We start from the raw sequence: 26,224 nt of genomic DNA on the forward strand, positions 1-26,224 counted from the left end.
TTTATTGTTTTTAAAGGTTCGTTTATCGCCCGCCCCGCTCCACGCTCGGCTCCGGCCCCGGCTCACCCCGCGCCGCCCCCGCGGCGGCCCCGCGCCTCCCGGCGGAGCAGCGGCAGCAGCGCGGCCGCGGCCAGCGCGGGCGGCAGGAGGCAGGCGGGGAGCAGCGGCCAGGTCCGCGCCGCGTCCCGCAGCGGCGGGGGCCCTGCCGGGGGGAGAAGGGAGCGCGGCTGCGGCGGCGGCGGCGGAGGGGCCGCGGAGCCGCCGTGGCGCCGGGCCCGGCCGCGGGACTCACCGCGCTCGGCCGGCCCCAGGCCGCTGTCGGCGCTGCCGCCCGGCGGGGAGCCCCTCCGGCGGCAGTCGGGCGGCTTCCAGCCCGGGTGGCAGTGGCAGCGCCGCTGGTTGTTGCACACCTGCGGAGAGGGGAGAGACAAAAGCTGTCCTCCTCGTTCGGGTGTCGGTTTTTGGACCAGTACGTCGGAAGGGTTTTTACTCGCGGTACCGGCTGACAGGGCCGGGATTTCGTACAGCATCAGCCTAAAACGTGTCTTCAGGCAGTTCCCACCCAAGTCCCAGCAAACCTTTACGCCCGAACACCCGCAGCAGTGCTGCTGCTGCTTACGCCGTGGCCGTGGCACTCCACCTCGCTGTTGCAGTCAGCTCCGAGGACTGAATGGGGATGGCAGGTGTTGTTTATGCACGCCTAGAAAAACACACGACAATTCCAGTTCGTTGCTTTACCGTCGGAGTCCTCAGCTCATTGGCCTTGTGTCCCACACGGGACTGAAAATACGCTTCTTTAAAAAAAATACACAAATAAATAAATAAAGGTGCTTTTGAAAAGCTACGTTTACTACCTTAGGGTTATGTCTAATGCTTATATCACACCAGAAACTTAATGTGATGTCAGTGTATATTTACAGTGTTTACATTTACACTGCAAAGGAGCGAGTATTCCTAAAACCTTGTTAATGCTTAAAATTCCTATCTGACATCTTAGTTGCCTATAAAATGTTCTCTTACCTTTCCAGAGCCACACTTTGTACCTGGCGGAATGAGAAGAGGATCCAGCCTCGCTGGTACATTCAAATAATCCAAAGATATACATAAATGCTCTCGCACTTGGACATAAAGGACAGCGGCAGCATCAGTTGCAAATGGAGTGCTATACGGATATGTGCAGATTAACTTTCCACATCTGAGATTCCTGTAAAATTGATTTGCATGGGATGTATGTGTGTATCACATACACATGCTAAACGGTGAAACAACAGCACCATTAAACCACACAAGAGAAGTATGGAGTGCTGCAGGATAAGAAAAAATAAGTAGGACTGGGAAAGTCCAAGGATGATCTGTGCTAGGAGGAGAGACGCTCCATTACCAATGAGGAGAAAACACATGTAACTATTTATTGCTTCACAAATCTTACTGTCAGTTGGAGTCTCGACACTGTCCTCTTCTGTACAGTCCAAAATAAATACTCATTTTTAGAGGAGCAGCTGCCCTTCCCTTGCAACCTACCTCCACGTACAGGCCCTATAGCCTTGTCTGGGGTGGAACCCGCAGTGTCCAAATCTGTCTCGCTGACTGTTGAGTTCCTCATAACATGCCACAGGAGCACTTTTTGAACCTACAAGTTTAGTTTATAATCAATATTAGTGCTGAAGGAACACGAAGCAACATGTTATGGTACCTAAAAATTTTCATACTGTGCACAGCAGAACACGCATGCTCTTCGCTATTTAGAGAAAATGTTTGTTTTTTTCTCTAATCAGTCCTCAGAAGCATGTAATGGGCTAATAGTAAATTGGCTTGCTGATGAAGTTCACTTACCAACCATCAGACCTGAGTCTAACAACTAACCACAAAACCTCACCTCCACAGAAACCAGGCTATAAAAAGCCATAATGAAACCCACCTGAGTTTGGTGTTTTAGAGAGCAAAGACACAAACCAACTTTGCTAGCACCATAGCTGCCTTCTCAAGCAGGGCAGCAGTGCCAGCGACAGCAGAGCCGCCCCGCTACCTGTCCCGTAGAGCCTCCGGCACTGCAGGTCAGCAGACTGGCAGCGTCCCTTGTAGCAGTACCCGGTGCTGTGCTCGCAGTCGTGCCCATCCTGCACGTAGAAATCGGGGGGGCAGGATGCGGAGGACCCGTTGCAGTACTCGGCCAGGTCACACTGCACGTCAGCGGGAGGGCGACACAGCGAGTTTTTCGCTTTAAACTGGTGAGAGAGGCAGAAATTGTTCCTCTCTCCATCCTCAGGCACCCATCGGCGCAAGGACCCTCTGCAACAGCTCCCCAGTGCCAGGACTGCTGCTAGGCACTCAGGTAACCACGCGTGCCCTCCCTCCCCCCCATCCCCATCCCATGACAGTCTTCCCCCAATAATTTCCTTCCTTGGGGTTTAGGGAGCTGAGCTGGAAAGCTCCACCCCAGGAACTGCAATTGCACAGCAGAAGAGTTTGTCCCCATCCTTAAGCATGGAAACACAATATTTCTCCAAAAAATTACGATGGCCTTGTGATGATTACAAGAACATGACTTACCTGACATCCATCACAGCACAATCCAGAGGAACATTTCACTCCTGGCTTAAACCGACACGTTTTAGTACAGCATTTATCCTTCAAGCATGCCTGAGAACACATCACAAAACCACATTATTCTGCACTTTTGTTCCCCCTGAGCTTTTCACTGTCCAGGGTCCTCCCCTTCCTTCTTATCCCCAAAATGTTATACTCAGGCAGTAGCCAGCACGATAGAGTGGGCAAAGCTGCCGTCAGATCGATGCCAGCGCAGGAGCTAACAGCAGACACAAGTCCTTGGGCTGGCACCTACTTCAGCTGCGCCCTGCGTCTCCATGGCTCACTGCTCCGAATGGACAAGCAGTACGAGGTCACACATTTAGCCACAGCTACTGCAGCGCTCACCGCTGCGGAGCCGCAGTCGCACTGCTCGCCGCGCTCCACCACGCCGTTGCCGCAGACGGCGGCTTGCCGGTAGGAGAGCCCGGCCAGGCGGGGCCTGTCGAAGAGGCAGTCCCCTGCGTCGCGCTCAAGGAAGTTCTCAAAGTCTTCAACGCTGCAGCTGCTAAAAGATTTTGCCCCGCCGACGCGTCTAAAACAAATGATTATCCCTACTTGTGTACGTGCCAACACATCCACCGCTGTTCTGTTTGAGAATGCCCTGTGCCTCTGGCAGGTGAAGGCCGCAAAGGGCCGCGAGGAACTCACAGCGCCTCCGAGTCCATGACGCAGATGTGCCCGGGGCAGCGGCAGCCCCTGTCGTTGTCGTAGCTCATGCCCAAGCTGCGGGCCAGCATCTGGGCCAGGAGGACGGAGAACGACTCCAGGGTCACGCTGCGCTGGTACTGGGGGGGCAGAGCCGGGCACTGGTGGTGGAGCTGCCCCACAGGCACCCAGCCCCACCCCAGGGCCATGGTGCCAGCTCGGTCCCGGCCACAGGCCTCGTACCACGGCCACTGCACCCGCAGCATCCCTCCGACACGCCTTGCCCGGAACGGTCGCACCCGCAAAGGAAGCTTGGTCCCGGTACCTGAAACACAGGAGCTCTCTCCGGCGGTAGGTCGCAGCCCCTGGCCCCGTGGTCCCCCCACTGCCCACCAGTGCCCCTGCCATCACGGGGTTGGCTGAGCTCCGCCACGCACCACCAGTCCCTGGGGAAATTTTAGTCTTACACAAAGAGGCAGGCGATGTCATACGACTGCAGGGCGAGGTATGACTGCTGCCGCTCCAAAAATCTCTGCAGAAGTTCATCGGCTTCCCCTGCTGTCGAGATTTTATTCTCCTCTATCCAGAACTCCAGGGAGGACAGAACAATGGTCACGTTCAGAGGATTAAATATCTGAAAACGTGACAGATGAGATGGCTGCTCACACACCTTTCTTTCAGAGCACAATTACATCTGTACATGCAACAAATGACATAGGAAAAGATGGACAGTAGCTGTTGGCAGTCATGGAATGACATCTGTATGACAAAATAGAATGAACTAAACTCGAAAATAAAACAATGTCCCAAGAGGCACATGAACAAAGCCTAATAACTTGATAAAAATGTTTTAGTTTTTCTGTTAAGTAGCTTATCATCATATGCACAAATCAGGCCAAGGACAGTTCTTAAAAGTGTGTGTGTCGGACAGTGTGGAGGGGAAGAAAAAGCAAAACCTTTGTATTCACCCACTGGGGTTAAACCCTTCGCCAACCTTTTATCGAGTCTGGACCAGGAGGCAGAGAAGCTGGCGGCTCCTGCCAGGCTGTGCCTGACATCGCAACGCCAAGCATCACGAGCCAGGGCTGGAACTGCAGTTACATAGCCTCCTCCCCGAACCAAAAGCAACTAGGAAATAGGTGGCCGTTTCTAAAATCAGCCCCTCATCATTTTATTACAATACAAACTGGACTTTAAAACTTACATTGTTGACAAAATTGAAAATCTGGATTATCTTCCATGTTGCAACTTTCTTGTCTGAGCCCATATAGTTGTACTGAAAAACAACACAAGCGCATAAGAATGGACAAGTCGTTTCTCACAGCAAAGCAGGACAATGTTGAAAGGATTGCCAGCATACAGTCACGCAAATGTGAACTACCAATTTTCAATCTTTCTTTCCTGTAAAATCCACAGTACAAACACCTTTTTAAATGGAAAACCAAAAACGCATAGAAGTTGGAAATGGCACCATTCTTATGTTCATAGTAGTCAAGCAAATACAAGGAGAAGACGGCTGGCACCAACTTACCAAAGCTTTGTCCAAAACCGTGTACACCTCAAAGTACTTAGGAGACCGTGCTGCAGATAATGCTGGCTAAAAAAGAAAATATTGTGAAGCTATTTATTTTTGCATTCTAGCAATCTTATTTCTGAAACGTGCTATACAACAAAGTGTCCGTTCAAAAGCATTACTTGGATGCTGTCTTCATATTAGCACAAGGTAAGCAGCCGCTCTAACTTAGCCACTCCTCACTTTTTAAACAAGCCATTCTAGCTTAGCCATGCCTCTCATTAGGCACCAGGAGAGCAACGATCCACACGACAGCTCAACACGAGCCCTTGCCCTCCTAAAATCCCCCACTCATCGCTGCCCATCCAGACCACATGTGGGACAAAGGTGCCCGCAGGAACAGCCCCGTCCCAGGCCGAGCAGACTTGAGCTTGGCCAGGAGACCAGAGGCAGCTCACTTCACCGTACACGATCTTCAGCACCATCTCCTGCGTTGCTGGCCTGGCCCCGCTCTCGGCACGGCTCTTTGCAAAGAGGAAGCCTGCAGTGTTCTCGTTGCTCATTTGATAAATGAAGTGCTCGAAGACGGGTGAATTAACCAGAGGCTCGATCCCATAGCTGGCATTCTCAAACTGCAGCAAGCCCCTGCGAGGGGCACGGCACCGCTGGGAACCTCGGCTCCCGGCAGGGGATGGGGAGGGCTGGGGAGCCGCGGGCACCGGCACGGCAGCGCAGGTGGCCCTGGTACCTGAGCCCGGAGCAGGTGCTGAGAGTCACCGCCGAGCCGGGGACACCCTCGATGTACCCACGGTAGTAGCAGTCGCCCTAAACCACAGCAAAGCAAAGGGAGCCATAAAGTCCCAAGAACTGGTCACCCAAGCAGCTTAACTGCATGCACTGAGCAGCAGCTCTGCTCTGCGATACGTCAGGTTAAAAGAAAAAAAAAAAACACCAGTCCAAACTCGCCTTGATATGGGTCAAATCAGATTTCAAAGACTCCATCTCATTAGACATATAAATCCTAAAATCATCTGGTATAAAGAGACTGCAAAAGAAAAGCATAAAGTTAAACACTAGAACTAGCGTGTCTTACCCAGACCTTCTCAAGCTCGCACTGGGTCCTGCAGCAGGCACTGCACACCGATGGTGCTGGGGCTTCTTGCAGGTCCAAAACCCGCTGCCACCTGCGGTCATGGGCACAAGCATCCCTCCAGCCCTGCTCCAGCCCCTTGCAGCCCCGCAGCACTTGGGTGCGTGGCACACAAACGCGCATCCTCTGCAGGTGACCGGTACCGTCCCGTGCCAGCTGGGCCTCCGGTGGGACCACACAAGCCAGCAGTGCTCAGACGGGGCAGCACCAGGGCACTTACTGCTGCTGGAGGTGAATGGTGTACGGCCTCCCCTCTATCGTGAGGACGTAGGACAGCGTGCCCTTGTGTGTGCAGAAGAGCAGAGAAAGGAAGAATTAGGAACAGTGGCTGCAGAAAAGCAAGCTCAGAGGGCAGTCTGCAAGTGCTGAGGACAACTGCAGGAGCTCAACAAGCAAACGCTCCTCACGAGGCAGGCTGAGCCTCTGTGGCCGCTGTTACAGCTGCCAGCACTCACCACCCCTGTCACCCCTCTGCAGCCAGGAGATCAGGGCCTCCTGCATATATGCCCACTCACACCTACACGTATGTATTTAGGAAATAACAGGGGTGCTCAAGTACCGACTCTCCTGTTGTGTTTGGGGGCAGTTGCAGTGGGACTGTGATTTCTGACAGTACTCGTGAACCTGGAGAGAGAGAGAGAGAAAGAGAGAAAGAGCGCTGTGCGAGGCATTACCGGCCGCAGCCCCGGGCACAGCCCTACCGCCCATGCTGGGGGCCCACGGGTGCCCGCAGGCAGACTCACGCAGCGCAGCCAGCAGCGCCGCCAGCAGCACCAGGCACGGCCCCATGCTGCAGCCTGGCTGGTAATAGCCCCACACGGCAGCCCGGCTGCCAACGGCCCCACCAGTAACTGCCCCACTCTGCGGCCGTTGGGGACTGTTCCTGTACCAGGAAAGCAGGAGCAGACAAGAGCGCTTTTGTACAAAACTGGCATCTTTATTGCTCGTTTCTTACAAAGGGGTTCGGTAAAAGCCCTTTCATTGCACCCAAACACTACAAAACTGGCACGCGGCGCGGTCCCGGAGGCGCACAGAAACAGGCGACGTTGCTCCCAGTGCAACGTTTTAAATGAGAATGGGACATGTACAACATTTCCTGCTCCTTCAAACCTAATCAGGTGACAGGGATGAGTGTACACTTTAAAAAAAGTCAGTAGTCATACTCAATATTTAATACATTTAAAATCTGAGCAATTTCCTTTCCATAGAACTGTTTCTAAAAACTGCACGTTCATTGCCCTAGACCTCCGCCCTGCAAGTATTGCTGACATGCACACTGAAGTATAAAAACTTAACTATTAGAAGGCACCATTTTCAGCATAGTTTTAGTTCACACGTACAGCTTTAAATACAGTTAAGTACATCTTCCTCCAGGATTACTTTGTGACTTGGGTTCCCTCCTCTCAAACACACCCAGCGAACCTGGCCACTCGTGTCACGAGCTGCCTCGAGGGGCTCGGCCAGACATCGCCTTACAAACAGCAAAGCTAGGTACTTACAGACAGACAGCCCAAACTGAGTAGAATACAACAAGAAGTAGGAAGTGATTATCTTGGAACAAACAGAAGACCCCCACAAATAAGTCTGGTGATACCTTAGCTGACATTTTACATATTTTAATAGTGTTATAAATCTTAGTCTAAGTTTATGGAAAACCACAAGAGTTCAAGTATTTTATTACTGCAAATGCAAACACTATATATATATATATATATATATATATTTATATATGTATATACAAAAGAAAAGATTTTTTTTGGCAATGTTATGGGGGATCTTTACAGAGCGCGTTTGTACTCAGTGGCTAGCACAAAGTGAGAAAGCCAAGCACACTTTTCAGTATGTTTTTCAGATCTTGCAAGTTTGTGCAATAGACTTCTACTTGTCACCACCATCATTCAGTTTCTACTTACAGCACAACTGTATCACAACTAACAGCTCTCCTCTGCTCACACACCAAGTGCTAAACACTCCTTTTCAGAAGCAGTATTAAAACCTGGTTTAGTCAATGTTGCAGAAACTGATGGCAGTCCAATGTACTGCAAGTTAGCCTATACAAGCATCCTGACTGACATTAAAAGGGTTTGAAGATTAGGTGACAAAGTCGCATTAGTCAACAGGCTCCTGTCTAAAGTGCACGGAGAAGCTCAGGTGGTCTAAGCAGATACATATTTTTTGCTTCTCAGTGTTCTGCAGGGACTCCTTTGCAGTCTTTAGACCCAATTTAAAACCTAAGAATACTCCGTTTTTTTAAAAACAAAATATGGCCATGTCTTTTCGTACCTTTTTTTTCCTTGCCCATTCATGGTATTAGTGGAAGTTAGTGCAGGATTCTTATTTAGCAATTCACAATTACTAATTTAAAAACATTAAATTAAACTTAATGTTCATATAGTACAGCTTAGTGTCAGTCTGCATGAAATTAAGAATTTAAGTGCATTATTACACATCAATAAACATATATACATGCATAAACACGTTTACAATATATTTATCTTCCTCTGATAAAGTACACTGATACCTTATTCCGCTTGTGCCATTTATGTGTAAATGGGTAGCAGTTTCCAGTCTGTGCAAAATAAGTTTTAAATTAATCGGCCAGATTTCCTTGATTTGATACTAGTATGGGTTACTTTAATTCTTCACTGTACATTTGGAAATATGACAACAAATAATTTCATTATTAGGGCTCATCATAGAAATGGGGAAACGAAAAGCAACTCCTAAGTGCTGTACTTTAAAGATTAATTAACTGCAGACTGCTCCACTTCCAGCTGGGCAGCCCTGCTGCAGTTTACAAAGCCACAATACTCAGACAGATCTAAGAACAGGTTTGATGTTTTCAGTTCTTGTAGCTTTGGTAGAGGTATTTAGTTTAAAGTTTTACATTCCTTGCTTCAATATCTCATTTGCCTTATTCAAGGCTGCAGAAGGGAGGCTTTCTGGGATTACCATGGGCCACTCGATGCAAGACGGATAAATGCAATTTCAGCTTTGCTTCAGCGAACAGGTCAGCTCACGTGAAGGCCTCAAAGAAGCCAAAAGCTATTTGGGAGGCAAAGGTGCTGGTCGAGAAGGAAAATAATGTCCCTGAGGTAAACATTTTTGCTGTGATGGAAGAGGTCCCTGAGGTACACATTTCTGTTGTGGAGGAGGTGGCCTACAATGGGGACAGAGAAGCTGTTGTGAGTTCAGATGGCTACATCTAAAAACACACATAGTAAAGCTGCCCCTTCTTCCTCTTGCTTTGCACAAGTGTGCCCCAAGGCTGATGGCAGAGACTGCCCCCTTTCCAGCTACACTGCCTCTAGCACACCCAGCTCCCAGAGCTAAGGCTCATTTCAAACATCTCATGGTCAAACTCTTCTTTGAGTTTGTATTTCTTTTAGCCTGTATTCCTTCCTACAGTTTCAATTAACAATTTTTCCCAAAACAGTTTAAAGACCCCCACAAGTTTCTCACCAACACAAGCTATTTTAAAATACTCCCTCTCTTGATGCATTGTACTTACTGGATAAGTATATTTTACAGCACAGGCATTAAGACCTTAGAAATACAATTCAAAAGTAAAATGAAAAATAAAGGAAAAACTATTCAAAGTTAATTAAGAAATGATCCTGTACTTGGCGATAACATTCACGAATCAGAGAGATACCAGATTTTTGAGTAATTTCCTTTTAAACTATGGTCTCTGAGAGGCATTTTCTTCACCTGCATGCAGGGCTAATCTAGCCCCAGAAAAGCATTCTGAAACCTGTTAATCAAAATGTAGCTCTGACAATGTGTAAAATGAATGCTACGGGTAACAGCGCTTTAGTTCTGAAGCATGAAATGAATGAGAAAATTTTTTCAATAATAGGTCTGTTCTGCATGCATATAACACATGATGAAATACCCTAACACACAGACGAAGGCAATGACAAGCTATAACTACTACCAATTGTGCTGATGTATTTGCAATAACTCAAACCAACCTTGTTGGCAGCTTCTGTGGCTGTGGTGCCTGGTATTGTGGAGACGGGTAGTAGGACTGGTGGTAAGCCTGCTGAGGATGCTGGTTAACTGGGTAAGATGGCACAGGGAAGGTATTTGGTTCCATATCCTATGAAGGAAACATTACAAGAACAGTCACAGAGTTACAGTTCGGAAATTGAAATATTTGTTTCATTATTTAGTTGACATTTAAGACCTCTTGCAAACAGATCTGGAAATGTCAGAGTTACTCTTTCCTTCCAAGAAGCTCAGTAGAAAGAAGCAACAGCATTCTGAAGAGTACTGCTTTCTGGAAAAAATAGAAGGGCTGATCTTGACTAGTGTTTGGTTTGTTTAGCAGCAGTGCTTTGACTGGTTATTGCACCCAGAGACAGAACAGGTCTGCAAAGGAGTGGGGCCAAGGAGGTGGGAAGGAATGCTCCACTCCCCAGGTGGGATGAGTGCTTCCAGTGTAAGGATGAGGGGGTAGCAGAGCAGGTAAACTGCCCACCAAGCCAAAACAATCCATAAGAGAAACCCATAGTGCTTGAATAGGGGAGAACAGAGGAGCTTTTCCACTGCCTGTAGGCAATAATACTTCTACTCCCTTCTTAGCACAGAGAAAACATGATTACAGAAATGAAAAAATAAAATAGCTTTGATGCTTCTGTTAGTGCAAAAGTAATAAAAAACTGTCCTCATCTGTTACTTTAGAGACAAATAACAAATGAAGTAATGGAAAGTGGCTCATCCCTACCATGGGTACACTTCTTGAAGAATAAGGCATGCCATGTGAAAAGCCTCTGCGTTGGTAGTCTCTTGGTTCTGTTTCTGTTCTAGGAGGTGGTGACTGAAGTGACCTGAAATGCAAGTGATATAAACCGTGTGAGCATATAAACTTGTTAGAATGACCAAGTAGGCTACGAGTCCAAGTGCTGCTTGCTAGATGGATTTACTGTATCTTAGCAAATATCAAACATCAGGAGGACAGCCACACATCTAAGAAACAACATAACCTTTTTTCTGTTTAGGATTATGACAGCTTTGCTTTGCCTCTGTACTAAACATAGGAACCAAAAAAACCCAAAAAAACAAAAAAACTATTACCAAAAACATTGCAACAAACATAATGGTAAAAAGAAAAAAAACATATTGTGGGAACAGAAAAACATCAATCTTTTGTGTCATTGCCAAGGGCAAGCTACACGTGACACTTGATGCAGCAGTCTTTGCTTGACCACCTTGGGACTGGAATATGCCTACATATGTTGGTATTGGCTTGTGTAAAGAAATGTCTATGGACTACTTCAAAAGGGCAGAAGAGAAGGTAAGGAGGAGAATATACTTACGAATGACAGCGTGACATTAACCTTCTAAACCATCGCTTCAGCCTGTCTCTCCTTGCAAATGCCAGAGCAGCAGCTATAAGGAGTGGTAGGACCAGGAAAAAAAATACCAGTAGCCCATTCCTCAATGAGGTGTCTTTGTCTGATAGGGACAAAAGGATGAAGAGGAAAAAAGTATATAGCATTACCACCTCTCAATGCATTGCAGCATTTAGCAGGATTGGTTTTTTCAACTACCCTCCATTCTTCATGGAAGAAAAACCTAAAGAAACCATTAAGACTGCAATATGCCCAAATATTCTCTTTTCTGATCATCTTTTTTCAGCAATTCTCTGGTCACAGATGAAAAAAAAACATATACTTCATGATATGCTGGGCTATAACAGCATATTGCATTACAAAATTAATACCTAATTTCTTCCACTCCATCACTGTGAACATTTTATGAGCTCATCTGAAAGATAGGAAAACAGAGCTTCCTCCCTTTGATCCAATCCTACCATTGTTTGCTGTACACAAAGAGCTCAGGTTCTTAGCAATCTCTGCATTTTTATATATGGCAAATTTCTCCACAACAGGCTGTGATGTGATTCTCCAGTCTGTTATTACCTTAACACAGTATCTAGCCTCCCTCAAAAACCTCTACCATCTTATTAAAAATGGTCTTCAAGATCATTCTTCCAGTTCATACAGGGACTGTATCAATCCCTTCTTTATACATTCCACAAGGGCACTGCAAGTTTTCTCCAGCTTAAAACTTGAATTTTGCTTCCTCTTTCATCTTCAAACTGTCAGTGAAAAAAGTCAGCTTTACAGCCTTTCAGTTTGCTCTTTCATGTACATGAATTGTGCCCCACTACCCCACTCTTCCCGTGCAAACAGATAGATATATCTTCTACATGCATAGACATATCTTCTTGCTATGTCAAATGTTGGCCCAGTACCTCTTCCTGGAGGAAAAATTACATGAAATAACCACAAAATTCCCTCCCCAACCCATTTCTTCCCTCCAAAAAAAAAAAAAAAAAAAAAAAGGTAAACTGAAAATCTACAAACAATATAGTGCCACAAACCTCTGTATCTCCCCGTTTCTGTATCGTGTACCCCTCTTCTATACCGTAAGATGCTTGGGGCAGGGACTACATTTGCATTTACTACCAAACGAAGCATGCTGTCTGCACTTAAATAACAAACGTTAATAAAATAGTGACTTGTCAACATGCATTGCCCTAGCCCACCTAGGCCAGATGTTAGCCTTGCAGGTGCACATGCAGCTACCTGCAGATACTAGAACAGGGCAGCTACTCATCTCTGCCATCACTGCTAGAAGGAGCACGCCCTTGTGGAGATGCAGGTTCACATCCATGAATTTGAACCTGCATCCTCAGCCAAATTTCATGTTTTCTTTGGATCTAAAATTAGAAAGGGCCATTTTCCCAGCTTAGATACAGAGAAGTCCAAGATGATTTTGGTCCAAGTTGGCAGAAATCAGCTGAAGACAGTTAAAAACAGACCAGTTTCTTTGAAGATCTCCAGCATCCCAAAAGAAAGGCAGGCAACACCTTGAGCTCAAAACCCTAACTAGTATTGCTCGCAAATGAAACCTATTGGCTGCAAACGAAACCTGGTAAACAGCCAACCACCAGCACTTGACACCAGAATTTAGCTGCTTCAAAGCAGTCAGGCACTCTGCACACAGCCCAGCATCACCCCTAGCAAGACAGGCCCACAGCTCCAGAGTTGCCTTCACACTACTTGCCGTTGTAAGGAGGTCCACTGTCAAGACTTCCTCCGTAGCCTTTAGTCTCACAGTAAGGAGGGGCCCAGCCTGCTTCACAGTGACAATTCCTGTTGTTATTGCACACCTATATTTAAATAAAACACATACACAAATAAATAAAAATCAAAACAGAAGAAGAAGCCATCTATTACTCCATGTCCCCAGAGAAAATATCTTCGGGCTAAGAATAGTGAGAACACAAAGGCAGCAAGGTGTCTTCAACTGCTACAGCCTATTTGGAAATTTTAAAAGAAAGTTACATGAAAAACTACTAACTGCACTCAGGAATTTCTCCTCCTAGGATACAGAGCAAAAGGTTATCATTATACATACACAGTGACAGAGTTGCTGGAATAACACAAATTGTTTTGAAAACTCACTGTAATAGGCATTTTAATATTCAGTTGAATACTCATTTTGCAAAGGTCTGCATAAAAAAAATTGGTAACTTATGTTTCAGTATTTTTAAAAGCAGCATGCTGTAGCCATGACTGTCTATTCCATCCCTTCCACATCACTCATCCTGGAGAACTTTAACCAGTAATTCCCAGGTCAATTCTAGATAGTCTTTGGCCAGGCCAGGCCAGGCCACGTGTCTTCAAGATTTCACATGATTGAGCAAGCACTGCATTGTTCAGGATGAGCTTCCAAAGATTAGCTGTCCCAACTGCCCTTTTTTTGTGAGATGCAGTTTCAAATTACATTAGCAATCCTGGAACTGGGAATTACTCCTGCCCAGCAAACAAATTATTACCTTAAAAGCTTTCACGTATATATATATATATATTGATACTGTTATACACTGTCTTGACCAGAGACATTTTAGAGAGAGTTTTATCAAAGTTAAACAAACAAAAAAAGTTACTATTCATCAATTTGAAACTTGCATGACTTACACAATTTTGGTACAATTTTTGTGGACCGTTAAAGGCACTCTTCTCATTGACAACACTAAAAAGCAGCTGTTAATAGGAAAACTCACCCTCAAGAACCCCAAGTGGTATTTTTAATCACTACATCTAGCGTTGTGATTACTTTATTCCTCATTAGTTAGTCCTTAAACAGAGAAGGGTAAGAGACTTCCAAGGTGAAAAGAAGACTAGCATATAAACGCTATTAAGTGATCACAGTTACAGTGTACCTTTTTCAAACTGTGACCTTTGGCAATAAGAACAGTCAGTTTATATATTTGCATGGTCATTGGCTCTAAAAATCCAGTGTTCTCATAACTCATAACAAAGATGTCAGACAGCCTTGTACAGAAACACTGCTAGTTATATCAAAACTTACAGTCTTAGCATCCATTCTAAGTGGACTATTTGTAGGAGCGGAGGCTCCTGCACTACTTACCCCATGCCCGTGACACTGCCTTTCTACATCACAGTCATAGTTCAGGACAGAGGCACTCACACACTGGAAATGCCTACAGATCTAGGGGAGTTAAAGAGATGCACACAAGTGAAGCATGATGGCTTTTCACTGACGTACCCCTTCTTCCTACTCCTTGCTCCCCAGGCTGCCTGCTTTACCTCTGATAGCTCTACTGCACATGGCTTTCAAGGCACTCTGTTCTCATGGACCGCAAAGCAAGTCTCGGACTCTTGTGTGTTAAACCTTAACTCCACAGGAACATCTCCTCTACAAAAGGTTTCTCAGTATGGGGTCTGAATTGTCACTTGAAGGCTTTTGTCTGAATGTAATGGATTAGCAGTGTGCAGTACGGGTATGTGGAATGCACATTCCTCTACTGGTGCTAAGCTTCTCAAGTCTATTTAGTTTAGGTTGATTTTAATTGAAAAATTTCTTAGAGGCATTTGTGCAAGCCTAGTTCTTCCTGCTCACTGACGGAGGAAGGATTCTGACTCTTAAAATACTTGTTTTCTTTTGCTTCCTCTACAAATGAGAGGGGTTTTAGATGTTTTTTTTCTGGACATGCACTGCAATACTAAGCAGTGTGTGTACATAACGGACTTACTCAGTTCTGCATTAACTATGTGAACCCCTCCCAAAAGAATAGTGGCCACATGTACCCATGAAACAATGCAGCTGAAAGTTTTATTCACATTAAAACCCCAAATTACTAGTAGTCACTTTGGACTTGTTAATTACCTTTCCAGTACCACATTTGGTGCCTTCATTCACCATTCCTGGATCAGGGACATCAGAGCCTAGCTGGAAATCTACACCCCAGCACGTGGTGCCTCTAATGGGAGTTTGGATAATGGCAGGCTTAATTCCAAAAACAGGCATAGTTTTCACATTTTCACATTGCAGCTTGCCACACATGGCATTCCTACAACATCAACATACAAATGCTGTAATGATGACACTAATTTATTCTGAGAAGACAACTAAAAGCAGATATGACCTTTTCTTTCTACTGGAAGACACTACTTGAAAATAAAATTGAGGCAACCTGCCAAACAGAATTGGGCTGGGCCTCATTTCAGTGCTGGAAGAGTATGGATTTACCCGTTCTTTCTGCAAGCTGCCAGGATCTTTACATAAAAGAAAACATGACCATTTCCTATTCTTTTTCCTGTATGCAAAGACTTCAGGATAAGAACAATCAATGATGGCAGATGTAGAACAAACTCTCCCTGCCATAGCCCCAAGTCTGAGTGCATGACACAAAGACACCCTGAGGCAACAGAACATTGCAAGCATAGGAACTGCAGCACAAGCACAAAAGCTTCAAAACCCAGCTACAGAAGAATTGCCTGAATATTCAAACCCATTTCAACTATTAAGGGCAAGAGTTAAAAGCCAGACAATCTAAAACAAAAGCCAGCAAAGCTTATGAGTGCAGGGGTGGGGTCTGTGAGTTAGTTAAGTGCTACTAACAGCTTCAGAAGTTTCAGATCTTTTTCAGACCTTTTCTAAGCCACCTCCCTGTGGTTACTGAGTGATGCATGCATTGCTGATAAGGTTAGATTATGGCATAATGTCTCCCTCCCCCAGTGAGCCTGCTGTAAAACCCCAAGTTAATACTGTGGCACCCAAATAAAGATTCTCAATGATACATTTAGGAATTTCTTGATGTGTCAGGCTCAACTCACCAGCTGGAACATTTCTTGTAGTCATGGCCATGGAAACCACAATTGCCGAATCTATCACCCTTGGAGTTCACTTCAGCAAAACAAATGTTTGGGGCAGCTTTGGCTTCTGAAAAAAACAGCCCATTCCCCCAGACAGAGGAACCAGGTTAAATAGAGACAGAAGCATCTCACATCATCATGTTTCCATTCCCCACACCAACTACCCTGCTATGCCTAATGTTTTCCATGCAACACAGCTCAAGAGCTTGATCAAAACGATAGAGTGAAAATGTCAGCACCACAAGGTTACAAGTTAAAAAAGTCACTTATCAAATGGCATAATTGACTGGATGTTATTTCAAGTCCTATAAACCAGAAGCCTCATTGTAATAGGAATGCTCAGAAAACTACTACTCAAATCACCAGCACAGCACTAATTGTAACAAAGAAAAAATGTGCGAAGGTAAAGCCATAAATACCACCATTACAAATCCTTTGCCAAAGCCATCTGGTCATTGTTACAGGAAAGCAATGAAACATTTAAATAAGCTCAGTGTTTTCTTTTAACTACACCTCCTAGAAAAACTGTAATATTGTGCTCTCTCTCACTTGAGCCAAAGATATCCTGACACTGTGCATCGTAGTACTGGCAAACACCATTGTAACAGTAGGCTTCCTCATTGTGGCACGGGTGACCATTCTGAACAGTGAAGTCTGGCTGGCAGAACTGGGATGTGCCGTTGCAGTACTCTGGTAGGTCACACTCATTGTTACTTGCCCGACACTCAGTTCCTCCAGGAAGGAGCTAAAAAGAGAGTTGGGGGGGAGAACTATCAGAAAATATAAACCTCACAGCAGCGAATGATGCACCCAACCCACTGTGTGCTCCCAACAAAAAGGGCATTGATCTGCAGTCCTCTGGGGGTGCTATAAACGTGCAGGACAATTCCCAGTACAGAGTATGCTGCTCATCTCACAGATGCACTGGCTAAGTCTACACTCCTTTTCTAAACCCACTGAAGAACACTTCCAAATAATACATCTCAGTCTCTTACCTGGCAGTTTTTACAGCAGTCACCGTAAGCGCATGCAGCACCGGATCGGAGCCTACAAGTACCTGGTTCACAGCAAGGATCGCTTTCACATTCCTGAAAACAGAAGTTCTGTGAATGTCAGGAAATCACACCCTCAGCCAGTCACAGGCTGCTCTCCAGTGAGGGGCATGCACGGCTACCCAGGCAGCATTTGTAAGACATGCAAGCTCCTAACCTTTGGCGAACCACAGTCACACTCCTCCCCTACATCCACCAGCCTGTTCCCACAGTATGGGACGCTATAGGTTTCATCAGGCTTGGGAACGTTGAGCAGGCAGCTTCCACCTTTGTTGAGAGTTAGCTTCTCGAAGTCTTCTGCACTGCAGCTGCTGAAGTTCCTTGATCCCCTGTACAGAGAACATGAGCATATCTTTACACCATGTCAATCCACAAGCACTCCCTCACGTTGTAGAACAAGCATGATACTTGCTTTCCTGTGACTTGTAAGAACTAAGCATATACACAGGGAGTTTTGACAGTTTGGAATCGCCTCCCCTTTCCTCAGTTACTTACGATGCCCCAGAGCTCATAATGCAACTGCTTGCTCCACAGTGACAGACTCTTTCATCATCATGGTTCATCCCCAGGTTATGTCCCAGTTCGTGAGCCATAATCGATGCAAACATCTGTATACTGATTTTTCCAAACTGCACAAGAGCAAAACAAAGAAAGTTAGCGGACACTTGATATTGAGAAAGTCAGTGCTTACTTATGTGCCAAAAAGTCAATGCAGCTCATTAACGCTCTGTAATTTCACATAAGAGGGCAACCAACCAGCACCGTTCCGCAAAATGGCACAGCTGCAGATGTCAAGCAAACACCAACAGGGGACAGATTTGAGATGAATGCTCACAGCTCCCACGTACTTCTACAACATGGGTGCTGAAAACATCAGCAGAGAAATCCTGTCCCTTCCTCATGAGCACTGCATGCTGAGGAGAGGGAAGGCTAATCAGAGGATGCAGAAGACAGCAGATACCTGGGTCACAACTCTTCAAGGAATTGCCAGAAACAGTGACCACATGAAAGCCCCCATTAAACCACTTCAGCTGTGGTGTTAAAGATTCTTCACTTCCAGGAAGACTTGTGTAGTGCAATTTATTTATTTTATCTTGTTCATACTCACAGCATTACTAAAGATATCTCACCACATTAATGCCTCCTGCGTGGCTCTTGGAGCACACTGTTCCAACATAGGCCATTCCAGCAGTGCCACCAAATCCCTTCTTCCTACAGTCAGTGAGAGAAAAAGAGAAAGATAATCTTCCCAACCATACAGACAACACAATACCGTCTGTTAACAATACAGCCCATCCATACAGCCACTCAGTAGCTTCTGGGCACAAAACACTGGCTTTTCAGCTCTCATATGCTAGCAAATGGGAAGAACACTGCTACAAGAGCTACTAATTATTTTGGATATAAAGGTACTACTTCAGCTTTACCTTTCTGTTCATTTTTTTTTCTTTTAAATTAAGAGATTGCAGAGAGTCAGCCTTTCCCACATATTCCTTCTGAACATGAAAAGCTAAGTTCTCCACCCTTAAAATCATGTGTTTAAATTGGCCATTAACTGCCTTTCTACTATTGCCAAACATAGGTTCCTTTCCTTGCTGACTTCCTTTTCATTACTATCTTAGTTTGTTTCTACATAGATCTTAAAGCTTAATTGCAACGGACCACATTTTACTTCATACAAAACGATTTTTAAAAGCATTTTTTTCAGCCATCTTGCCCTCATAACCTGACCAGCGGTGCTCTGCCTCAGAGGAGAAGAGGCTCTGAGCTCCTGCTGCCCTGCAGGAAGGGGTGCTACTGCTTTGTGCAAGGGCAGATTGGGCAGCTGCCCCTGTGCAAAGCAGTGCTCTCGCCTCTGCCCTCCCTTGTACTTTGGGTAGTGACTTCCTAAGTACTGTGCTATCTGCAGGGGCAGGAAGTGCACGGGGGCACGCGTCCTGCAAATTCGGTGCTTGCTTCAGGCAGCAGGAATGGACAGATTAATGTCACACGGCAAAGCTCGAACTGCACAGCTGGTTTCTGGATACCAACTGCAGAAACAGCTTTTACTCCGTGCGGATGCAATGCTCAGCACCAGGCTTATACTCACTTCCAAGCAAAAAAGTCCTACAAGTCTAAACAGTGTGCAATCCTGACAAAGGATTATCTGATTACAAGCTTTACACAATACAAAAATAAAACATTGCAGGAGATCTGGGACAAGAAAATAAATTTAGAAATGTATCTGTCAGAGAGGACACTGAGTTCAAGGTCCACAGAAACCTTAAAATCCTTAAGTTGACTTGGAGTGTTTTCCCATAAAACACAGCAGATTGCATTCAGTACTCTGCCAAAAGACAGCTACTTTTGATACTAGAGCAGAGCTAAGCCGACAGGAATAGAATAAGCTTCTTAAAAGTCAAAGGGAAGGAACCTCAACTCACAGAACAAACTGGGCACTGTCATGTCTCCGTCGCAAAACAAGATTCTTCTCTCGCCACTGTACAAAATTTGCCAGCACATCACCAGCACCTCCATCTGTACTAATGATGTTTTCGTACTTCCAGATCTCCAGGCCAACCAGTACAATGCGGATGTTCAACATTACGTACATCTGGGGAAGAAAATATAAAATAAAAAGGAGAAATATTTCTGAAGACCTTCAGATAAGAACAAGTGGTTTTGTATTATGTATCCTACTGTGAGAACCTACTTTTTCCCCCCATATTTTTTCCACTTTTTTTTTTTAAATTCAGTACACCATTCATATCACCAGGATGCATTATCCCAGTAAGTTAAATTTTAATTAGCTACAGAATCAACGCTTAAATGCCACACTGGCCATACTACAAGGAAATCCAAGACACAAATAAAAAGTAGTCTAAATCCTGACAAATAACATCATCTGAAATAGTCAAGTTGAAAGACATGCTTTTTCCTCTAACCTAAAGGTTACATACACAAAGACAGCAATAACCTGTCCTGTCACTGTGTGTCACAGGTTACAACAGTTCCCTAAGTTAAATCTCAAGTATAACCGCAGATGAATTTAGGGGAGGAAAAAAGCTTTCATAGTGATGACCCATCGGAACAGGTTTAGTTCCTAGCTTGACAAAAACCTTTATTTCATTCTCTCCAAAGTGGTAAGAGAACAAACTCCAAGGTGGAAGTTTATAAACGTAAACACAGCTGAAAGGCTGTTGCATATGCTGTCATTCCTACTTAAGGTCAGCGTGTCTGTAACTTACACTATCAAGGAAGTTTGCCAGTTGCACCATGTGTTCTCTTACTTCTGTTTCACTTTTCCCAAAATCTTCAAACTGCAAGATAAATAAACTTGGTCATGAAAAGAAGATAAAGAAAAAACTCAGAAAAATGTATAGAACATTTTAAGACTAATAACAAAAATCATTCTTGCCAGGCTCCCAATCTCCTGCTTAAAAGACACAAAGTTGAACCCCTGCTTATCAAGATGATCATCAAGAAAACAGCATCTTCATTGCTGTTACTGAGCTGTTCAATATCCAAGAGAAGACAGGAAAGACAGCTTTTGCCATGTGTTTTCCTTCCACTATTAATTCCTTTGCTGATAGAAACTCTCCATGTCTGACAGTTTACTGTTTTCTTGAGGAGTATCACATCGGACACGTTTATTCAGTTATACGTTAACATTTTTGCATAACCTTGTCTAAAGTGTCATTGTCTTTCAACAGCCCATACGGGAATAACGGAGACTGAGGGCTTTTCAAGTCATCTCCTTGGGAGAAGGAAGAGAAAGCAATACACAATCCCTACCTTTTCTTTATCCACAACTATGAATAGCTCCACATATCTTGTTTGATGTAGGACGGCTCTTTTTCTCTGGGGAAAAAGGTTTTGGATAATTTCAAGTTCATTAATTCAGGTGTAAGTAACAACAAGAAATATTATATTGTCATATCTCACTTGACACAACTAGTAGTTTAAGAGACACTCTGCCAAGTTGAAAACTAACCAAAACCAAGAAGTGCAATCTAAAGCAATGACAATTTCTCTACAGCGTTTTACACTAAAATTGAGCTATACAAGGACTTACAGTGTTTCCTAAGCAGGGAACCTTTTTACTTTTCACACAGATTTCTTTGGAAAGACAGTATGCATTTTTATAAAGGAGCAGAAATATACTAACAACCAAATGCTGCAGCCTCTTAGTACGTTTGATACTCCTGCTTTTCCTGCAACTGTGTTCCCATATAGCCAGTCTTTAAACAGCAAGGGGGACATTCACACCTAACTGTTATACTGATGGTTAGGAGAATGGACTAAAACACAATATTCTGCTGGCTTATGATGCAATACTTTGATAATGAGCCTCTCCAATGATGGTACTGTTCCTGCCCTTAAAAGTCCCTGAAAGCTCTGTCAATGAATAATCTAGCTAGCCACTGAACTCTCACTGCTGTGTGGAGAAGCAGAAGAAAATTGCAACTGCTTTGTTGAGACAATTGCATTTTCCAGCAGAGTAGAAAACCCTCTGGATCAGAAACCTTTAGGTATGTGCTAAACCCCAGGAAATCCAATAAGCTGCTTCCATATTCTTAGCTGAACATTCACAAAATCCATTATAGGGGACTATGGAGAAAACAGTGGTGCACTTACTCGCAGCAGCTGAGTCATACTGGGATGGTGATTTTCCCCTGCATGTTCCCTTTCATGGCCTTCGGTGGTTACTCCGCACATTGTGGGCTCTTTCTTCACATTATCCAATGGGTATAAAATGTGTTTGGAGCCAGAGGACGAATCCATGGGATCAATCCCATAGGTGATGTTCCCTATGGTCACCAAACCCCTAAAATATAGTAGTGTGCAAGAAGTTCTTGCATTAAACACAGAATAGCTATGCAGATTTTTACAGTGAAAAAAAAAAGTTATTCTTTGGTAACTAAAGGAGTGACTACATCTCTGTCCTCTTTGTCCTTGCAAAACAGCACGCTTCACTTAAAGGCTGAACACAGCCTTTCACTGGAAAAGGCCTTCACAAATACAGCAAATTAAACATTTTCATCAGTTTGCAACGCCTGAGAAATTAAATCACATGCAGAAAAAACGTAGCTCCATTATTATCGCCACTTTTGTGTCTGACATGCTGCTGCATCGAACTGAAGTCCCAAAAGGTATGGAAATTAGCCCAACACAAGAAGAATTTTCAATCACATTCGAAGTGCATAAGCTAAAGTGCAATTCTATAAAATTTGCAGAATGGTATTCCACTTTACACTTTTGCCCCGAGTATAGTTCTTCACAATGGCCATCAATTCAAATAAGCCAAAAATTGTGTCAACAAATGGCTTTCTGTACTCTGATACAGAATTGCATTAACTTATTTAAAGCTAGTGGAAATATCTGTTAACTCTACTTGAACAAACAAGACTGCAGAAAGACTACATAAAGATATACACTATTGCAGCTCAGCCCCAGTCAATGAATTCCCATCTGGCTGAACAGTAGTTAAAAACAGAAAGAATTTTTGTTTCAGGTTCAGTGAGCCGTGAGCCTCACGTGACAACTGCAGCACAAAAGATGAGTTCTGCTACCTGAGCCCCGAGCAAGTGCTGACAGCAACAACAGAATCCAGGATCCCCTCCACGTATCCCTGGTAATGGCAGTGATCCTATGCGGGAAAACAAAGGCATATTACATGCATATTCCATGCATTTCTGCGCACCCAGTACGACCCCTGAGCACATAAATTGCCATGCCTGCCACTGACCCGCAGCAGCTGCAACTTGACAATATAATGTTTAAGGGCAAAGCTGCCACACACCCTTTACCTGTAGTCTACAGCTTCTAACTTGCCTCTGGCTGTACCACAGCATAACAGCATTTCCTTCTCCAGCATGCACCTAGACTTCATCACGTGCTTTGGTGCCACAAGGACCTCTACATGAGAAGCTAACCAAACTGTCAGATATATAGGGAGGTAGGGACCCAGTCCGAGTCCTATTCTGTGAAGAATATGCTCTTCACAACTCGATACAGCCAGTAGTTCATTAGATCTGAGTTTAAAATCCCACTCGCCCACTCAGTCGTTCTACCTGAAGCCGGATTCCGAGCTGACACTGCTACCATGCAGCAATACTGACAAGCAGGGCTCAGAGGCATTATCTAGCGACTGGATTTCTTAGCTTGACACTAAGCCATCCTTTGCAGTTCTGTCCTCCACCCTGCCTCAAATATTTTGAGGCTAGCCCCTCCCTACTGATTTGGGCCAAATCATCATTCAGACTTTGAAAAAACAATTTTGGAGAATGTTTGGCCTGCATGTAGCCTCCCTCTAGCAAGAAAAGGGCCAACACCTGCTATCCTCGCCAAGGCACTGTGCTGCCTAAACTTCTCAAATGCACAGAACATCCCCCACCAGCCCCGAGGAGACACAATAGTTTCATTTTATCCTCTGTATTAGACATTTTGGAAACGTGAAAAGAGGGTAATACATGGCAAATACATTCAGTTTTCTCTGGCAAGTGCATTTTTGAATGTTACTATAAGGGTCAGGTAGATTACATCGCCTGTTCTTTCAGCACTGAATGCCGAAGCATGCAACAATCCTTCAGGGTCACCGTAACTTCCGTAACCTTGTGCAGAAAAAGCATTTTTCCTCTCAGTCACTTTTTTTATAGGAAGTAAATAGTCAGTTCAGGTGCTCTATTTTCAAAAACAAAATCCTATGAATCATATATGACTAACACTTCACTCCTCTTACATATTGGCATCGTTCCTTTGAAAGGGAAGCCATTAGAAATGCTTTCATGCTTTTTGTATTGCAAAAGCTGCTATTTATTCTTATTCTACAGAAGTAATTAAATTTTCAAAGGCAACCTAGCAGGCAGCCTGCTTGTACAGAAGAAGAGCGCTGCAAACATTTTCAGTGGAATAACTCCAAGACTATGCATATAATGTCCCTCTCAAAGGTCCTCCGCCCCTTCCAGTAGCTCCCAAATGTCTGGACTAATGGCTAGACTGTCAACCCTTGAAACTTCTTAAGCGTCACTAATACAGCGTCTCATAAAACTGAAAAGATGGGTCAGCAGCTGACCAATCTGGAAGACCGCTGTGTGCAAAAGGAAAAGCTTTACATAGGCATCAGGTAACGCCCAGTTCTGCTCCATGTCTTCTGCTCTCTATAAGAAATGAGGCCTGTGTCCAGAAGCGGCACAAACACTGCACTGTGCTCTATGACAACACCACCACCACTCTGAAACAATGAGATATTTCCCAGCTAAGAAGAGTATTTCCTTTTTAGAGCAGAGCTGCTTTTACAGCAATCATCTCTGCATAAAACATGGGGCTATGACAAACTACAGGCCAGAATCTCATACAAAATCAAGGATTCTCTCTGGGAAAAGCATGGCTCATACATGGAATTAGAACTGGGCTCACTGAAAAAATACAATGATAATTATGTAATACACAACTCCCTCAGCATGTAGATGCTCGATGTTCAAGTAACCTTCCAGGAAAGGTATAAAAAGGAAGAAGTCCTACCTGGACATCTGGATATTCAGATTGCAACTTCCCCTCCTTACTATATGTATAAACTGTGAAATCTTTGGGCAGCAGTTCTCTGTAAGGAAAGAGAGTAGAAGAGAAAGAACACAAGAGGAATATCATGAAATAACTATGATGCTATAGCAGGTAGCAAGATAATCCTAATTAAGTGTCACAGGTACGTAAATTGTAATTAAATGTATAATTCAAAAGGAAAAAAAACACTAAGAACTTGTGCACTTCTACAGCAAAATCCAAGATATCAGAATGGTGGAACTGTTAATGAAACTGAATCACACACCTCACCCTGGGTAAGCAGAACAAGCATCAAAAGTCTTTAGATGGTGCTAACAGCTCACTAGCTTCCACACAGAAGAAAAACAACACAGCACTCAGGCGGCTGCATATAACATCTCTTCCCCAGTTTTGGAAGAAAATGTATTGGGAAAGTCTCCTATGATTAAGACAGCCGGCCCATACTTGTAAATCCATAGATGCAAGTGTAGACAAATTTCTACGTTCCTGAGGGTCAGGAGTTTGGCAAATGGCCTTCTATGTTTAGACAGTTATATCTCTTCTATTATGAAGGCAGTTTTACAAGGGAAACAGCCTGATATACGGTAACCTGCTGTTGCTCAAGTAGTACTTTAAAAATTAAAAGCAAGACAGACAACATCTATGTTCCCTGAAAGTTACAGATATTAAGAGCCGGGAGATGAAGTTAGCTTCCTCGTTTGTTAGTAGTCTTGTGCTACTGAGATGGGAAAAAAACTGAAACAATAAACAAAACCCAAAGGAAAGCAGAAATATTTACTTGAAATATAACTCAGTTTGTTTATTTTCAGATGTGAATGGAGAGTTATTCAATGATTCCCCAGATCCCCTTTGAGCAAACTACTACTTCCTTCACTGCAAGAGGATCACCAGTGTCGCAGGAGCTCAACATTTCCGGCTGATAGCCAAGACAATGTGGCTCAACCCACTTTCACTGTCTTTCTCTGCAGATTTCTGAGTTAGTTTGTAACTGCCCTTCTCATAAAGAACCTCAGGAATCAAAACTAGCATGCTACCTGCCAACCTGTTATTTGGACACAGTTGGAATTTAATAATCAAGGAATTCATCACTTACTTGTTCTTTTCTAGATGAATTGTGTATTCTTTTCCCTCTATCTCAATAGCATACGACACCTTGTCCTGAACGTAAAAAAGAAAAAGTTGCATTTTACTAATGTTAATGAATAAAGTGTTCTTTGACAGCAACAAAAGTTTGGCAGAAACAGCCTCTGCAAGCTACTACTCTGGGTACAAGCATTCAGATCACTACTGATACCTTCCACAACTCAGGACTAGTCTGTCCTGTTAGCCTTCACAGATACAGCCTTAACAACAACGTTCCTACTGGAGATGCAACAAAATTTAAACTGCTTCCTTGAAGGACGTGGAGCTCTGCTGACCTCGGCTGCTCCTCTTGTGCTTCTGGCTGGTACCACGATGCTGGTCAGCGGGCCACGTGTTTGTTGTGCTCCTGACTGATCTTGCTGTGCTGACAAGACTTTGCAATGAGAACCTGGCC

General features: G+C 44.3%; 2 protein-coding genes across 2 annotated transcripts in view; both read right to left on the reverse strand.

Annotated features, from left to right (window-relative positions):
- Window positions 1–62: 62 nt before the first annotated feature.
- LOC118256016 (disintegrin and metalloproteinase domain-containing protein 2-like) lies at window positions 63–6,686 on the reverse strand. Its single transcript, XM_050715710.1, has 19 exons — window positions 6,641–6,686; window positions 6,457–6,521; window positions 6,118–6,179; window positions 5,714–5,792; window positions 5,496–5,572; window positions 5,230–5,392; window positions 4,766–4,831; window positions 4,439–4,510; window positions 3,702–3,868; window positions 3,478–3,559; window positions 3,238–3,374; window positions 2,935–3,121; window positions 2,551–2,640; window positions 2,027–2,225; window positions 1,522–1,630; window positions 1,021–1,204; window positions 620–700; window positions 293–410; window positions 63–202 (listed from the first exon to the last, which is right to left on the reverse strand). The coding sequence occupies exons 1-19, from the start codon at window positions 6,684–6,686 to the stop codon at window positions 63–65; spliced, it is 2,124 nt and encodes a 707-aa protein (XP_050571667.1).
- A 133-nt stretch (window positions 6,687–6,819) lies between these two features.
- LOC118256089 (disintegrin and metalloproteinase domain-containing protein 9-like) overlaps window positions 6,820–26,224 on the reverse strand; it is a 28,979-nt gene continuing 9,574 nt past the window's right edge. The window contains exons 3-22 of the mRNA XM_035562793.2: window positions 25,781–25,845; window positions 24,649–24,727; window positions 22,698–22,774; window positions 21,763–21,952; window positions 20,920–20,985; window positions 20,373–20,444; window positions 19,569–19,738; window positions 18,276–18,357; window positions 17,641–17,774; window positions 17,303–17,474; window positions 17,089–17,181; window positions 16,643–16,838; window positions 16,055–16,160; window positions 15,105–15,288; window positions 14,346–14,426; window positions 12,975–13,080; window positions 11,219–11,357; window positions 10,627–10,729; window positions 9,872–9,999; window positions 6,820–9,057 (exon numbers count right to left, since the gene is read on the reverse strand). Of these exons, the coding sequence (XP_035418686.1) occupies window positions 8,943–9,057; window positions 9,872–9,999; window positions 10,627–10,729; window positions 11,219–11,357; window positions 12,975–13,080; window positions 14,346–14,426; window positions 15,105–15,288; window positions 16,055–16,160; window positions 16,643–16,838; window positions 17,089–17,181; window positions 17,303–17,474; window positions 17,641–17,774; window positions 18,276–18,357; window positions 19,569–19,738; window positions 20,373–20,444; window positions 20,920–20,985; window positions 21,763–21,952; window positions 22,698–22,774; window positions 24,649–24,727; window positions 25,781–25,845 (2,358 nt within the window). The 3' untranslated portion in view covers window positions 6,820–8,942. The remainder of the gene's footprint in view (window positions 9,058–9,871; window positions 10,000–10,626; window positions 10,730–11,218; window positions 11,358–12,974; window positions 13,081–14,345; window positions 14,427–15,104; window positions 15,289–16,054; window positions 16,161–16,642; window positions 16,839–17,088; window positions 17,182–17,302; window positions 17,475–17,640; window positions 17,775–18,275; window positions 18,358–19,568; window positions 19,739–20,372; window positions 20,445–20,919; window positions 20,986–21,762; window positions 21,953–22,697; window positions 22,775–24,648; window positions 24,728–25,780; window positions 25,846–26,224) is intronic.

This window comes from Cygnus atratus, chromosome 27, assembly GCF_013377495.2.
Source record: "Cygnus atratus isolate AKBS03 ecotype Queensland, Australia chromosome 27, CAtr_DNAZoo_HiC_assembly, whole genome shotgun sequence".
Taxonomy (NCBI): domain Eukaryota; kingdom Metazoa; phylum Chordata; class Aves; order Anseriformes; family Anatidae; genus Cygnus; species Cygnus atratus.